The sequence below is a fragment of the Sinocyclocheilus anshuiensis genome, unplaced genomic scaffold (assembly GCF_001515605.1).
Source record: "Sinocyclocheilus anshuiensis isolate Anshui unplaced genomic scaffold, SAMN03320099.WGS_v1.1 scaffold95, whole genome shotgun sequence".
Taxonomy (NCBI): domain Eukaryota; kingdom Metazoa; phylum Chordata; class Actinopteri; order Cypriniformes; family Cyprinidae; genus Sinocyclocheilus; species Sinocyclocheilus anshuiensis.
Window position 1 is genome coordinate 199,584 of NW_015548190.1, and position 17,605 is coordinate 217,188.

The following is a 17,605-nucleotide window of genomic DNA, read 5'->3' on the forward strand; positions in this document are numbered from 1 at the left end:
TTTTTTTTTTGTTTTTTTTTATTATTCACTGAGCTAATCGTAGAGTACGTTAGTTAATATAAGAAGAAACGTCTAGCTTCGCGGTCTCTCTCTCTCTCTCATTTGGATGCACGTCTTGTTTCTCTCTTATAACCTCATTATTTCTCACTAATAACCTAACTAAAGCAGCACATGCCCTTGATACGAATTCTAAAAGTGACGAATGTTTAACTGTCAACTTGAGCTTTGAATCCGTGGCGGAAGGAAGTTGTTCCGCACAAAAGAGGGTTTCATTAGACACTCCGTTGTTTCTTGTTTAATTTCACACGTTCCATCGAACTGTTGTATAAACGTAATATCACTCTCGTACTCGAGCGATAGCGGCGCTCAGCCTCGTGCCTCTGGCCTAATCACAGCCATGCTGATATAGAGCCGGTATCGATCTCGTACTGGAGTGATATTTCATATATATATATAAATATGAATGTGTAAACTGTTTTAACATGTGCTCTATTCAGACAAGTTCACTTCCTTGCAGTAAGATTCTGAACACAGTCTTCCGAGACACTTCCTCAAGTCTGAAACACAAATACCAACCTGGTTCAGGAACTTCTACTTTAAGCGAGACCACCTCGTCTTCACAGGAAATGCTCATCTCCGTCATCTGTTGTGTAACGGGAAGGGCATCAGTGGAGTTGGGTGACTCAACACTAGCAGACGAGGAGTTGTTTAGTGTAGCTTCGATGATCTGGATGGCTGAGGATTCAGAGGTAGGACTACTGGTGACACTGCTGGAAGCTGCTGGAACAGACCAAAGCCCCTCAGTTAATGAGACGCTTGAGGAACAATCAATCTCACGAATGCATCCGATGGTCCGTGAAGATGTTCAAAGAGTGGAAACACGTACCCATTGTGCTAATAGAACTGACTCCCCCGTTGTTTTGTCGTGTTAAATGCTCTTTGTAACAGACCGAGCACATGCCACTGGTCCGAGGGTTGCCGTAGAAACCGCAGCCGGTGGCACAGAGCATGGGCACGGGGCTTTGATTGGTCTCCTGGGCCATCTCTCTGAAATGGAGCGATTCCTGCCGAGAACAAAACACAAGAGTCATGAGCATCACAGTGTGTGTGAAGCAGGAATCAAAGACTGGCTTCATTAAGAGGATTTGCGTTGATAAAGGCGTAATGTTGCCGCAGAATCAGATTAAGGGTCAGACGCCTGAATGCTTTTCTTGGCATCGGTTTGGCACGAGCCTCATCCCGGCACAGAATCACCTGATTCAAGCCCACTCCTTCAAACTCACACCACGGATCATGCGATTGTTTTACAAGCATCCAGCTCAGTCAGGTTGTATGACAACTTGTAAGACTTCCTGGAACCTGTGGTTTGTTTTGCTGTTAACCAGTCAAGTCCTTCATTAACACATTTTAGGGCGGGTTACATCAGACGAGACCGTATTGACGTCAGGAGAACTGTAATCTCAGTACTAAGATCATCTGCCATGAACACACTGCAAAAACAGAGAAATTTAAAATAAAATTTAAAGTAAACACCTCCCCTATGGAGTGACCTAAAACATTGATATTAATTAGGACTGGGCTACATGACAACATATTGTGGCCGCAATACAAAGCATCAATCCACAAGTATTTTACCATATCATTTATGTTGCAATACGTAATTCATTTTGTGCTGCATGGATGTAAAGCTATTGATATGTTGGTGACAAATATTTTTTTTTTAATACATTTAAGGGACACCTAGACAGCACACACAGAATTAGCACGCTCATAATGACCTCAACTAATACTGCGCAGCAGTAGTTAGTTATTTGCATTGCCATGTCACGATCTAAGGCTTTATGGCAAAAACGGAGATGAAATAATACAAGAGTTACATAAATGAAAAAAAAACCAAGCAAACAGAAAAATACAGCAGTTAAAATTAGACAAGATTTGTAAGATTAAGAAATACTAAATCTCTTCTGGTAAAATCTTAACTAAAGTCCCTGAGTGTACACTAATTCTGCATAACGTAATGCCATGTTTTGCAACAGCAGTATGCAGCATTTACACAGTTTTAAAATTGTGCTCTATTCAAACAAGTTCACTTCCTTGCAGTAAGCTAGCATTTGATTCTGAACGGTCTCCTGAGACACTTTAAGTCTGAAACACAAATACCAACCTCGTTCAGGAACTTCTACTTCATGGTTATGTTTTTTTTTTTTACTTAAATGCTGATATTAAATAGACCTACAGTACAGCACTGTGTCATTTGCATCTTTGTTTGTAACTGACTTGCATGTTCTTATTTTTATAGACAAAAGACAAAATAAAACTATGATATTATAATGCACATTACCATGCAATAAAAGTACTTATGAAATAATATTGGTCATATCACCAACCACTGGTCCATAACAGAGCATGGGCACGGGGCTTTGATTGGTCTCCTGGGCCATCTCTCTGAAATGGAGCGATTCCTGCCGAGAACAAAACACAAGAGTCATGAGCATCACAGTGTGTGTGAAGCAGGAATCAAAGACTGGCTTCATTAAGAGGATTTGCGTTGATAAAGGCGTAATGTTGCCGCAGAATCAGATTAAGGGTCAGACGCCTGAATGCTTTTCTTGGCATCGGTTTGGCACGAGCCTCATCCCGGCACAGAATCACCTGATTCAAGCCCACTCCTTCAAACTCACACCACGGATCATGCGATTGTTTTACAAGCATCCAGCTCAGTCAGGTTGTATGACAACTTGTAAGACTTCCTGGAACCTGTGGTTTGTTTTGCTGTTAACCAGTCAAGTCCTTCATTAACACATTTTAGGGCGGGTTACATCAGACGAGACCGTATTGACGTCAGGAGAACTGTAATCTCAGTACTAAGATCATCTGCCATGAACACACTGCAAAAACAGAGAAATTTAAAATAAAATTTAAAGTAAACACCTCCCCTATGGAGTGACCTAAAACATTGATATTAATTAGGACTGGGCTACATGACAACATATTGTGGCCGCAATACAAAGCATCAATCCACAAGTATTTTACCATATCATTTATGTTGCAATACGTAATTCATTTTGTGCTGCATGGATGTAAAGCTATTGATATGTTGGTGACAAATATTTTTTTTTTAATACATTTAAGGGACACCTAGACAGCACACACAGAATTAGCACGCTCATAATGACCTCAACTAATACTGCGCAGCAGTAGTTAGTTATTTGCATTGCCATGTCACGATCTAAGGCTTTATGGCAAAAACGGAGATGAAATAATACAAGAGTTACATAAATGAAAAAAAAACCAAGCAAACAGAAAAATACAGCAGTTAAAATTAGACAAGATTTGTAAGATTAAGAAATACTAAATCTCTTCTGGTAAAATCTTAACTAAAGTCCCTGAGTGTACACTAATTCTGCATAACGTAATGCCATGTTTTGCAACAGCAGTATGCAGCATTTACACAGTTTTAAAATTGTGCTCTATTCAAACAAGTTCACTTCCTTGCAGTAAGCTAGCATTTGATTCTGAACGGTCTCCTGAGACACTTTAAGTCTGAAACACAAATACCAACCTCGTTCAGGAACTTCTACTTCATGGTTATGTTTTTTTTTTTTACTTAAATGCTGATATTAAATAGACCTACAGTACAGCACTGTGTCATTTGCATCTTTGTTTGTAACTGACTTGCATGTTCTTATTTTTATAGACAAAAGACAAAATAAAACTATGATATTATAATGCACATTACCATGCAATAAAAGTATTTATGAAATAATATTGCTCATATCACCAACCACTGGTCCATAAGTCACATTATCAATAACTACCCATTCATATTAACAGCTAACTGCTGTGTTCGATAACATTTTCTTCTGCTGTATCGATTATAATGCAATACCAATTTCACTGGCATCAGCTACTGAAAGTCCAATACTATGATCACCCTGCTAGGCAGATAAACTGCGACTAAACGGTGTTTTGATGGGTAAATGCTGACTAGCAGTGTGGCATGTAAATATATCTGTAGGTGGAACAGCTTGAACATGGTGTTCAGCCGGAGACAGATGACAGCAGAAACGCCATCCACATCCAAGCACCCGGACCAACAGCCACGCGTTCCAGCAATAAACCTGAAATCTCTCAGGAGTGACACATCGGCGAGGGGCACGCTTTCAGGGGCCTCACATCTCTTAAGTAAACACGAGATTGCACCATTTCACCCCCGCCCCTCAGTGTCAGAAGTTTTCCCCTGAAAAGCCACCACATGTGCATCTGCTGCCCCTCGCTCTCATGGACGGCTGGATTAGTTTTCATCTGTCACAAGGGTGCACTGTGACATGCTGTTCAAAACAGCCTCCACCATGCAAACAGCTATAAATACCCCCGATCGTCCTGACCTGCCTCCATTACATCACACACCTCTAGTAGGAGCCCTCCTCCCTACACATGGCCTCATATTTTTTGATAAAGCCAAAAATGGCAAAGCCCCAACAGGGCTGTTTTCCCCCCTTCCATGCATGTCGGCCATCCGTGTCCATTCAGCCCTGTCTGGATGACAGAAAACACACGGCATACAGTGCAAAACAAAGACATGAGTGAGAACCAAGTCAACTATTTGAACTAAAGCAAACCAATAAGCTAAAAAGACACCATAAATGTATCAAGACTTCAGAAAGCAGATACAAGCAGATATACAGCTCACACAAAGTGCACTTAATCATATAAACATGATACTCACACAGCATGTGTATATTTTATAGAGCTTTATCAGTGTTTGAGGCCTCAGTGAAATCCACTGAGTCATGCTAACACTAGCATCACGGCTAACATACAGACAGTCGTTTATAAGGAGCATAAAAGTCTCCACACAAGCGTTCATCGCCTCAAAGTTGGTGTTGTGTTCAGTCTGAGGGGTTTGTGAGGGCGAACGAGTGCGGATGGACGCTAATGTAGCGGTTTATCTGCTTTTTATCTGGGTCAGGGTGAATATGCCTGTGTTCTCCTTTGTTTCAAACACTCTTCCTGTTTGAGCCAAAGTACAAACCTTGATAAACAGACGATTATACACCACCAGAAGGTCAGTTCAGAACAAATCCGTCAAGATACGCAGGAACAGAAGCCGGGGAAATGTTTTTAAAGACGTTTATCCGTTAACTCATAACTTTATCTGAATAAACGTGCAGCTAACTGCAACAAACGGGCTTGTTTTTCCACCTCAGCAACCCTAAAAGACAAAACCGGTTTAAATGCGAAGCAAACAGCTCGTTAAGAATAAAACACGCTTGTTTGAACACAAACCTGCTGTTTTCGTGTCATATTTCAGCGTTTAGATTGAAAGGAACAACAGGCAAATTTTACTAGCGAACATGCTAGCATCAGCTAATAGCCATATTGGGTTAAACTCGGCGAGTTCATCGTTTTAGACTAACTACTAACACATTACACGACATTATCCCAGCGAATCACGCTTGAAATAGGAGTATTAGGCTTTACTACCTGGTCATTTCACCAAAACGAGTCATATTTTCTTATAACCTTAGCATGATGTTTAAAGCGCTGTAATGCGAAGCAAAAAGTGCTTTCCTTGCCTTATCCGAGCAAAAAGAGAAGCTCCCAGAATACAGAGACTTCGTGTTCCACCGTCGCGACGGTCCGTGCTGTCAGTCCGCTGGTCGGCGCGCTCTACTGGCGGCTGCCTGTTGGGTTTCTTTAATAGTGGCCGTGACGTCACGGAGAGTGACACGTCCGCGGGGCGGGGCTTAACCTCATGAGTTCACTGAACGAAAACAGCCTTCTGCTCTGAAGCAATAGCTCTAGTGCAGCGGACGAAGGCTGTTTTGCATCGGCTTGCTTCTCAGATGCTGGATTTTATTGTTCTCTGCAACTTCAAGGAGTTGTAAATGCGAGTTTGACCTAAGGGTGAAGATGATTTGAGATAAAAGGAGGCAGAAAGGTCTAGTCAACTACTTGCGACAAGTCAGATTTCACAATGTTCTAGTGATTTCCAAATCAATTCTGAGTATTGTGATAGTACTGATAAGACACACTCATTCACTTTCATCCTGTACACCAGTTAGCCTACTAGTTAGCTGATATCAGCCTCCACTGTCATAATATCACTGGGATTTTACAGCAATAACTATGGCACTGGTTGCAGAATGTGATGTTTTGGTAAGATCAGGCACAAAATGTGTTCAGACGTTAAGGCCGCATCAAACGCTCCAGTCTCACTGAGATCCAAAATGTAGGGTTGAGTAAGAAAACCATTTTTAAGTGGACACTTTGTGTACAGTACATTGGTCTGCTGAAGGTTATTTTTACATCAGCAGTGTAGCCCAGCTCTCTTTGAAGGACGCATTGATTCAATCACAACACATCTTGATCAAGGCCATGCAGATGTGAGACAATGACACTGGCACATTTTGAATACCAGCTGCCTCAAGATGTAGCGAGTTGCCTAGCTAGACAGCATTTTTTGGTTTTTATAGGCACATTTTATATACAGCAATTGTGACTGGGTAAGCTTTTGAATTGGGTCTTGTTGCTCCTCTCTTATTGATGAATTAAGATGCAAGTAGATGTAAATAAATGGACATAAAACACAAATAAATGTAGCCTATATATTATATAATTACATGATTAAGCTGAGAATCCATGTGGTTTGAAATCACTCATATGTTGTCAATAGGAAAACAATGAAATTAGTCTGTTGTTGGATGACTTTTCATTTCACAACAACCATGAGTCTGTTTTGAAAGCACTCTTGTATTTTGCCCCCTGGTTATATATAGAGCAGGAACCTGATACGAGACCGTGAAAGCACAGCACCGCTGCTTTCTGGTCTGGAAGTGATTTCAGTGAAGGAATGAAGCAGATGAAGGTGCTGAAGGCTTGGTTATAACTTATAACCTTACCTGTGTGAACACTGAAGGCATTTCCTCTAACTTCAGCAGTGTAGTTGCATTATCAGTAAACGGAGAACTGAGCTACACCTGATAAAGGCAATGATTCAATTACTTTAGTCATCTAATTTTACTTTGCAGACCCATCTAATGGCACGTCTTTGTTAACACCTATCAGCTTCGATTAATGACGGAGATTATGGAGTGAAATTTTCTATGGGTTTATAACAAAAATCTGCCATTTGTTAATGACAAATATGGTGGTGTGAGGTAAACCCCCACCTCAAACCTGATAATACATTCATATCACTGTTTCAATAAGATCTTTATAGATTTATAATTGCAGAACTGAGGGGAAAAAAAGACAAAAATTAGATAGTTGACCCAAATGACAATTGTGTTATTTATCCACCATCGTTCCAAACCTTTATGACTTTCTTAATTCTGTAGAACACACAAAATATATATTTCAAAGAATTGTTTACTGTTTTTGTCCATTCAATGATTGTCAATGGGGTCCAAAACATCACTTTCACTGTATGGACAAAAAAACGGTATCAAAAAAGAACAAACATACACACTGAAAGAGCATTAGTTGATTTATTCTTTCCACGGGACACCATGGAAAGTAAATTTATTTACAAAATCTGGAATGTTGAATAAATGCATACCAATCATCTTAATAGTAGCTGCTTGCGGAGAAACCTTTGACATAGCTATACATTAAAAGGGCTGCTTCTGTGATGCAAATTATTGCTGGTTTTAAAAACGTAATCACTAATGCCATGAACAAATCATAAACCTTTTAAAAAAGTATTTACATTTTGATTAGTAATCTCTAAAGTCAAAGTAAAGTGTACTAAATAAATAAAAGGTGGGACAATAAAAAAAAAAAAAAAAAGAAACACCAGTTGTTTTTAGTCACTGTTTGTTATGTTTTTACAATGTCTTTAAAGACATAATAAAAAGTGACAGTCAAGGGATCTACGCTAGTCTGATTGGTGACAAAATGGAAGTAACAAGAGTCCACAAAAACATTGTGCTGAATGAATCATTCACAGCAAAGCTGGAGGGCGTTGTTTTATCCACTAAAGTTGTACTTGAAATAAAAAAAAATATTTTCCAATTCATAAACAATAATGACTCAATACTTAGTTTAACATACTTCGAGGGCGGCGTCAATGCTAATTAAAATAGTGTGAAAAACGACCCATCTGAATTCAACTGCGAATCAATTCAGAATGAACTGAACTCTTTTGAGCTCTCATAAAAACGGTGACTGCACTTTCACATTTAATTGTGGATTTGTTACATTATCAGTATGTTAATTTGATTACTTCAATTCATTTAGCGCTCCAGTCTACCGAAGAATACAGTGAAGGATGATCAAAAGGATGAACTTCATGCAGATAATACACACAGTACTACAGTCGACAGGAGGTCGTTCTCCTCATATGCAGACATAGCAAAAATCTTTCATGGCCTTTCGATGTGACTACATCATCAAACATTACAATTAACGTTTTACAAGGCTTTGTCGCTTTTCGAATATCTTTGCTATTGAAGAAGTCGATGTATCCACGTACAATGTTATGATAATCTTCGTAGGGATGTCTGGAAACAGCAGTGCAGTCGCTAATGTGACGAGACATTCATTCGTGCACAGATTTTTTCATTTTACGAACTTTTTTTTTTTTTACAAAAAAATCTGAAATGCAATCTCCTGTTTTTCTCTTTAAAAGATTTACAATATAAAATGCTTTATCAATCGAGAAATACTAAATGGGTTTTGTTATTTCGTTATTAAAAACGCAACTGACTGCATCCTGCGAATGGAATAAAGGACTTTCTATTGCTCTTTCGCCCACGGTGACATTCGTCAGCCCAATAAGGCCACTGAATATGCGGCGTGGATCTAAATGAGTATTGCTCTGGGTCGAACCCATGTCTGACAGTTCAGGGTCTATGGCACTTGACATGTCGTTTCTCAGCCCTCAATAGCAAACGAACGTCCATGACCGCACCACTAGTCGAATGTTAGAATGTTTTCGAAAGAGAATAAAATATTACGTTTACAATCTTCACAGAATAGAAAACTGTTTCGATGAACTCCAAAACGAAATAAGAAAAAAAAAACGTTCATACGCGAGTGCTTCGGATTAGTTCGGTGGCGTTGGAATCGTGGCTGTGTTGTAGAAGGAGGAAAGAAGTTGACATGCCAGCAGTTGCATGCCGCCATTGTCCCAATATGCTTTGGTTAAGAACCACTTTCTGTTTCCGTGTATGTCTTTTTTCGCAAGGCTGTTCTCTATCGAAATCCTCATTGAAGTTCTTCATCGTGTTCCTGTCCAAGTTTTACATACAGGGAGCATTTCGGCGCATCCTAACTGGTGGCGTTTGTCTCACTCCATAGAAGTTTGTAGGAAGAGACTCTTATTTCACTGGAGGAACATTGCAGAAAGTAGAGAAAGATGATTTCTGATCAAGTTGCGAAAACTAGAAGAGTTGCTAGCATCGGGCGAACAAGTTTTTCATCCAAATTAGAGGGATTTTTCTTCACAACTAGGTGAGAACGGTGGCCACCAGGCCAACAGATTTCACATCCAGTCCGGTTTAGCTCAGCCCAGTTCTACATTCATTATCACAGTTAGCACGTAGCATTGTCTTCTAGCTCTGAATCTCACACAGGTCATAAAAGTGGTTTTAAAGATCTCTTTAAAATGATAAAAATGAGTGAGTTGTGACTGAGAGCCCTGCCCTCAAACGGTCAGCTACAGCTAATGTCCCACAAGAGCTCTATACCCAGGTGACGTCTTAAAAAAGGAAAACAAAAACTTTACAAAAAGCACAGGTTTCATATCAGTTGGTCTGCGCCAACAGACCATCCCACAGTGAAGGCGCATGCTTCTGTCTTCCACTTGAATCAGTGGTTTCGCCCCTCTTCACTGACGGTCAACCATCGTCCCGTTAGCATCAGTTCAGATTAACTATATAAAGCACTGGCTCCTCTCGATACAAAAATAAGACGGTGCTCATTCAGCTTCATCTGTTATGCAGCCATCTCTCGAAAGATGATCAGATCGACGGTGTTAGGGAACATCTTCAGGAGGGATACGGCGTATCCGTGATCGATGTTAACGAAGCTGTATCCGTTTGCCTGCAAAGAGGAAGTTGATTGATTGTTAGTGAATTACTAAAGTATGGAAAAGACAAAAGTGTGTATAGTAAGAGAGGAGTGGAAGAGATTGAGGAGTAGAAATGACCTGGATGATCTTGTCCCCAGGCTGAAGGAGTTTTGAAGCAGATCCCTCCGACTGAACCCTCGTCACGAAGATGCCCTGTTGATCATTTAGGATTTAAGAATTATTCATTAGGCTAGGCAGACTGAATAAATGTCTAGCATATACAAGTGTGAGCACCAGTTTTGGCGTAAACCACAAAAAATAATATACACTATCATTAAACATTTGGGGCCAGAAAGATATTAAAACTTTTGAAATAAATCGATTCTGCTCACAAAGGCTGCATTTATTTATTTGTTATAAAATACAGTAAAATCAGCAGTATTGTGAAATATTATTACATTTTAAAAGAACTATTTTCAATGTGAATATATGTTAAATATAATTTATTCCTGTGATCAAAGTTGAATTTTCAGCATCATTTCTCCAGTCTTCAGTGTCACATGATCTTCAGAAATCATTCTGATATGCTGATTTGCTTCTCAAGAACATTTCTGATTATTATCAATTCTGAAAACAGGTGTGCTACTTCATAATTTTGTGGAAATCATGATTGGTGTATGCAAAATTTCAATATGGTTATATTTTTCATATTCAATTCTAATGTATTTTTCATTACGAGTTATTCCTTGTTATTTCTTTATTGATACGCTATCATATTCATATTACTGTCATGTTACTCAATATTATTCATTTATTCTATATTACGATTTTTATATATGATCATATTTTGTTTTCCTTAGTTTGACATATCAAATGTACATCTTGTTATTATCATTCATTCATTCAATTCTACCTACTGCATTTCACAGGTCATGCCAACGTGACCTAGTCCTGAACTTAATTCAGCTTAGGTAGGGGAAGTAGATAATGACACATTCGAACAATTCGGTTAACATTTATGATCCAGCCATTGTGATGTTGTAAGAGGATGTAAGTCTCTAGTATATGTATTATTCCATTTGGCTTTTTAGGCAGCAGCTTCTTTTCTTCTACTCGCATCACAAACTGCAAAGGCTTTTGTCGTTGACTTCTGAAGATTATTATACTTTGATTAGATTACTCTCTTAGAAATTTGAGCAGAATATACTCAGTTTGGATTTTCTTGGATAAATATTTTTCTTGAATTAAAAATTTTCATCATGATTATTTCTGTAATTGTCATCATTTATGATTTTGTCTTAAAATAAATTACAATTTTATCTGAAAGACTTGACTGCCTGGATTTCCAGAATTCTTTGATGAGTGGAAAAAATAGCATTTATTTGAAATAGAATCTTTTGTAACATTATAAATGTCTTTACTGTCACTTTTTTGAATAATAAAAGTATAATATTCAAATTATATTATATTGGATTTAGTATTTGGCATAAACATTTTGCAGACCTAAATGGTTGTTCTTTTGGCCAAGTGAAAATTATGTTTTGTATATTTGTCTAATTTATATTTGTATAATGCTATAGCCTCTAGATACTACTGAGGTTCATTGTTCTGTTTAAGATCATGGTGTTTTTATGGTTAAAAAAGGTAGATGAACCTAAAGATCCAGACACATTGAAATTAAAGTTTGAAATTGTGCACACCAATTTAACTAGGGTTGCAAAAAGGTGGAAAATTTCCAGTAAATTTCGGAAATATTCCAGACATTTTGGAACTTTCCAGGATTTTTTGGAATATTCCAGGGATTTTTGGAAAGTTTCTGGAAATTTTCCACCCCTTTGCAACCCTATATTTAACACATAAAAAAAAGAAAGAAAAGAGAAAAAAAAGAGAGAAAGAGAAATACTTACATTGTCGTCTGGGCGGAAGGGATTCCCACGACCACCCACTCCTCCTGATATACTGAAACCCAGCTCAGGATTCTTCTCAATCTTCACATGGAGCTGAAGACAGACACACGTGTCACAATACCCACAATGCCTGAGTTACACATCAGTCAACATGAAGTGGCTACAGTGATGCTTAAATATCTATCTAGCAACATTATCCAAATCTAGGTGACATCAGAGGAATAATGTAATTTCAGAGGCTTTGTAACGATAGAGCTCAAAAACTATTCATATAGTAATTTATTTTGAATAAAACTAGGAATGCGTATTAAAGTAAACAGGGTTCATTTCGATTTCATGTTAACATGATGGTCATGAAATGTGTCTACATGTACAACATATAGGACATATTGAGATTTCTGCAGGAATCGTGCCCACCTCCTGCTGCAGCATCTCGTGTGGGACCCATGGAGGCCCCGGGGGCTGCTGGGACACTTTGAGCATCAGATAGTCGATGAGCTGCTCTCGTGAGGGGTGGCGTGCCATTGGTGGCTGAGCGCAGCTCATGGGAGCTCTCACAGGAGGACACATTTGGCCATTCATCAAAGGCACCTGACGGATAAATGCACACTAGAATTATCAAGACATGCACTTAGTATTTCTGCTAATCAAATCACCACACATTTGACGTTTTATAACTCCAATCTGTCTCCTTCCAGATTGGACAGACAATCCAGCGTTTTCTTCTTTTTTTATCACTAAAATTGAGTTAAAGAGACATCACTGGGGTTTTTGTATTTAAAAGCCAAAGGAAGGTCCTTTTTCAGCGTTTGTCTAAATGTCACTACACGTCTCCTGCTACAACGTGATGCATTTTCCAGACACCAGGGGGCAGGAAGTTCCCAGTAAACAATTCAATGAACCATGAATAACAACAAGAAATCCTTGTTGACTGATGAAGCTTCATGGTTTTTAGACCTTTAATTCTAATTAGAGCTTTACTTCTAATTAATCCACCTCACTTAAATGGCTTATTTCCCGAGAGACTAAGAGAACAATGAAACAAATTGCATTTGTGTTTTCAAGGTCACTTTTTCACAAGCACATTTGACGTTTTATAACTCCAATCTGTCTCCTCAAAGCTAAAACAATCCAGCGTTTTCTTCTTTTTTTTATCACTAAAATTGAGTTAAAGAGACATCACTGGGGTTTTTGTATTTAAAAGCCAAAGGAAGGTCCTTTTTCAGCGTTTGTCTAAATGTCACTACACGTCTCCTGCTACAACGTGATGCATTTTCCAGACACCAGGGGGCAGGAAGTTCCCAGTAAACAATTCAATGAACCATGAATAACAACAAGAAATCCTTGTTGACTGATGAAGCTTCATGGTTTTTAGACCTTTAATTCTAATTAGAGCTTTACTTCTAATTAATCCACCTCACTTAAATGGCTTATTTCCCGAGAGACTAAGAGAACAATGAAACAAATTGCATTTGTGTTTTCAAGGTCACTTTTTCACAAGGTCCAAAAGTCACGAACTAAGTACAAACAGCACACATCAAACTAAATAACAAAACAGCACAAAATTGCACAAATACAATTTTACTAAGTGGTCAGTAATTTTATAATATGATATAAAGCATAAAGCTTGTAAGAAATATCTGTAGCCAGTTAAATTACAATGGCAATTACAAGATTTTTAAATCGTAATTTTGGCCTTCTTTCATGTGTGTTTATTGCAGTCAGTGGTGAGCACATCCACTGCTGGTTTTAATGTGCTAGAAACCTCAGCTATCATTAGAACACGTCTGAGGCTTCTTTAAAACAGTGCTTGTTAATTACAGCTAATTAATCATTGCTAGAGTCAGGCTTGCCCACTGGCTCAGTCTCTCAATCTGGTTCATTAGCACATTAAACACAATATACCACAAACATCAAGAGTTTAAATGTTATTCGAGAACATCACAACATAATGCATACATTGTGTGTACATGTAGCAACAAGCTTAAAAACGTCTGAATGTCATCGCATTCGATAAACACTGATGCAATTCTACGGATGACTTAAGTCTCCAAATACATAGTGTAAAGCACTTACTTTTCTTAGAGTGTCGATATGGTAGCCCTGTTGTCCTTGAGGACTGAAGACATCATCCTGCAGGGAAACAGCATGAAATGTCTCAACAAGCTATGGGAAAAGGTATACCATAATTGATGATGCTTATTTAACCATTAAGGGTCATATTTAGAGCATTTCTAATTACAGTGGACGACTATAGCATTAAAACATACAGCTACATAAGAGTGAGATTAGATTAAAAACACTCCAGAGTGAAACCGAAGGTGGAACAACGAGCATATGCATTTTCTAATAATGACTCTGTCTGGTAACAGGCTGGCTGTTACTTGTGATTGGGACAAGGAAATGCAGCCATTTCCCATAAATGTGGAATTCCCAGTAAATTTCATAAACTTGTGTAGATTAATGTTCCAGATTTTTTATTTAAACCAACAGGAAGGTTTACTTTTAGTCCTATAATCAACTAGGTGAATCAGCCAATATGTTTACTAAGTCAAAATGACAAAAAATTTAGTCATATTTTTTGACTAATATTCCATGAGCTTTTCAGCTAAACTTATCAAAAAGTGAAACTTTCTTGAGTGCAGATTGTGCGTTTAAGCGCACAGACAGAAAGAAAGAGTGTTTGTTTCCAGGACTTTAGTGTATATGGTTTAGTGGTTAGGAATGTTCTTAATCTCCTGTTACTCGAACAACCCAAAGAAGCAGCAATTGTGCAAACCAGCCGACGCTGGATATAAGCTGAGAAGGGTGAATTTGGGGTGGGGGTCTTGAGCTCCATAAGGAGCATTCTGCTCAATACTTGCTGCTTAGAGACCATTTATTGACTAATCAAGAGCCGTTTTCACACAATTTTGGACATTCTGCTAAACATCTTATTTTGTATTTAATGGAAGAAAGTAAGTTGTACAGGTTTGGAACAACTTAAAGGGATAGTTCAGCCAAAAATTAAAATTCTGTCACCCTCACCCTCATGCCGTTCCAAACCCGTATGACCTCCGTTCATCTTCGGAACACAAATTAAGATATTTTTGATGCATTCTGACAGCTCTCTGACCCTCCCATAGACAGCAAGGGTACTACCACGATCAACGTCCAGAAACATAGCAAGGAAATCGGTAAAATAATCCATGTGATATCAGGGGTTCAACCGTAATATTAAGAAGCTACGAGAATACTTTTTGTGCGCAAAAGAAAAAAAAAAAAACGACTTTATTCAACAATTCGTATTGCAACAACGTATCTGTGTGGCGCGGCTGACACAGAACAACATACGCTGTTTGCGTTCAGTGGATATTCTCCAAAATGGCACCAGGGTGACGCGGAGGAGACGAATTGTTGAATAAAGTGGTTTTTTTTTTTCCTTTCTTTCCTAACCCTGTTCTTTGACTCACTCAAACAGGCCCTTTTCTGACCCATTCATTTCAGGTTTTGAAGACTCTACTAACAAGCCGATGAGTTGAATATGTGAATGTGATCGCTTGATTAATGTGTACTGTTCTTGTGCCTCTATGAACGGTCGTTAAACACTCAACATATTCATCTTAAGTGAATTCATCTTAACAATTCGCTGGGAATACACAGATTAAAGAGCAAGCAGAGAGGATGACCCTTTGAGAAATGAGAGAGACTCTACTGTGCCTCTGGGAGTTTAGGGAGGTGAGGTCTTAGTGGGGCGGTACTCACGCTGGGCCCATGAGCTCCAAACTGCCATCCGTCTACAGGACTAAAGGCCAGAGAGCTCTGACTGCCAATGAGAGTGGCCAAAGACCGAGAGAGAGCACTCTGAACACATGACAACACATGCACACAAACACATGCATTTAATGATGACATATGTGAGCAAGCAGTAACCATGAGTACACTTTGAAACATGCAAGGGTTAGAGGAGGCTAATGTGTTAATGTCCATATACAAACATGCAGAAAAATACTGGGTAAGGAGAGGAAATAAACAATACTGTATGCATGCAGTTAATGCTGAAGAATGGTGGAGCGTGTTATTCCAGACGTGAGGTTTAGAAACTAGATTGTGAGTAACCGTGCAAAACTTGCCTCCATGATACCAAGATGTTGTGAGTGGTTGCCAGGCTGTTGCTATGTGGTTGCTAAGGTAGTCTAACCCTGTGTCCGAATATGCCTACTACGTCATGAAGTTCATTCCTTATCAACTACAGTACCTACACTGACATTATGCGATTTTGGCTGCGCCTTGAGTGTTTTTTTCTTTTAGCATACTGCTATGTTGTTGCTTGCTGGCCCAAATTAAAAGAGCCCACCCTCAAATCACAATGGCATAGCCAAACCCTGCTGCTGGAGGGCTTCCTGCAGATTTCAGTTCCAACCCTGCGCCAACACACCTGTCTGCTATTTTCAAGTATTCCTGAACACCCTGATTAGCTGGTTCAGATGTGTTTGATTAAGGTTGGAGCTAAACTCTACTGCTGATATCCTGAACCCCGGATCTGGTTCGTCTAAGTCAGGGGTGTCCAATCCTGCTCCTGGAGGGCCAACATCATGCAGAGTTTAGCTCCAACACACCTGCCTGGAGGTTTCCAGCATTTCAAAGGACCTTGATTAGCTGGATCAGGTGTGTTTCATTAGGGTTGGAGCTAAACTCTGTTGGACAGTGGCCCTCCAGGAACCAGTGTTAATTTCGTCAACGAAGACGGAGACGAAAAATATTCGTAAACGAAACATTTTTCTGTGACTAAGATGAGACGTTGACGAGCTAAAACTAATATCTGATGATAAAAACTATGACGAAATTTATGCCGCGTCTTCGTTAACAAGACGAGACGGGACTATAATGTTATTTGAGGACTACCGGACATTCAAAATACATCCTGTATAGGCTACTGTCTTGTCCTTCAAAATGTGCGTCCCTGTCATTGGATTGCAATCGGATAAGGGGCGTTTGCATATCTAGTCTCAGTATGGCAGGGCAGCCGCAGTGGATGGATAGGCTACCAAAACGCGAACTAGCGATCTGAAACAATGGCCTCAGCACTCGAAGGGGTAGGGATAAGGTGACCAGACGTCTCATTTTTCCTGGGAGTCACAATTCGTTGTCGATTAACAAAGTTAGTGAAGGCGGAATCGCGCTGATAGAAGTGCTCTCTCTCGCGCACGCTCTACTTCTTCAGTTCTCATATACAGCGCGCGATCAGTTCTCAGTGCTCAAATACATACACATCAGTCCAAATGTCTATCGTGTAGAGTATCTCACGTAAATACAGTCGGTTATGGATTAAGTGAAACAGGTGGGTGAAAACTGAACGTGTGTCAGTATTACATGCATGCCTTCCATCTTAAAGGGACAGCATTCCTAATTAAGTACCTATTCGTGTCATTAATGTTAACCAACACAAGATGTTAAATAAATATGTTAAGTAAACCTACTGTATCTGAAAAATGAGTTTAATTTGTATCTCTTTCGTATTTGTCTTATTGTCTTATTCTGCTTCTTTTTCAAAAAATTATAAAGTATATATATTATATATGAACAACTATATATATTTTTATAAGTTGCTCCCTTTTCACTACTGTTAAAGGGATAGTTCACCCAAAAATGAAAATTGTCATAATTTTTTCCAAATTCAATCCTTGATTCAAATTTCTCA

The 17,605-nt window shown here is 39.0% G+C and overlaps 2 protein-coding genes across 4 annotated transcripts in view; both read right to left on the reverse strand.

Annotated features, from left to right (window-relative positions):
* The window catches only part of LOC107705050 (AN1-type zinc finger protein 5-like), a 4,677-nt gene extending 3,574 nt beyond the window's left edge, over positions 1–1,103 (reverse strand). The window contains exons 1-2 of one of the 2 annotated variants that reach the window (XM_016508168.1): positions 887–1,103; positions 577–780 (exon numbers count right to left, since the gene is read on the reverse strand). In XM_016508168.1, coding sequence (XP_016363654.1) covers positions 577–780; positions 887–1,097 — 415 coding nt within the window. In that variant the 5' untranslated portion in view covers positions 1,098–1,103. The remainder of the gene's footprint in view (positions 1–576; positions 781–886) is intronic. The other variant, XM_016508169.1, reaches the window with a different exon arrangement.
* Positions 1,104–8,011: 6,908 nt separating this feature from the next.
* The window catches only part of LOC107705051 (protein LAP2-like), a 92,568-nt gene continuing 82,974 nt past the window's right edge, over positions 8,012–17,605 (reverse strand). The window contains exons 21-26 of one of the 2 annotated variants that reach the window (XM_016508171.1): positions 15,670–15,768; positions 14,002–14,058; positions 12,343–12,516; positions 11,926–12,018; positions 10,157–10,231; positions 8,012–10,050 (exon numbers count right to left, since the gene is read on the reverse strand). In XM_016508171.1, coding sequence (XP_016363657.1) covers positions 9,943–10,050; positions 10,157–10,231; positions 11,926–12,018; positions 12,343–12,516; positions 14,002–14,058; positions 15,670–15,768 — 606 coding nt within the window. In that variant the 3' untranslated portion in view covers positions 8,012–9,942. The remainder of the gene's footprint in view (positions 10,051–10,156; positions 10,232–11,925; positions 12,019–12,342; positions 12,517–14,001; positions 14,059–15,669; positions 15,769–17,605) is intronic. The other variant, XM_016508172.1, reaches the window with a different exon arrangement.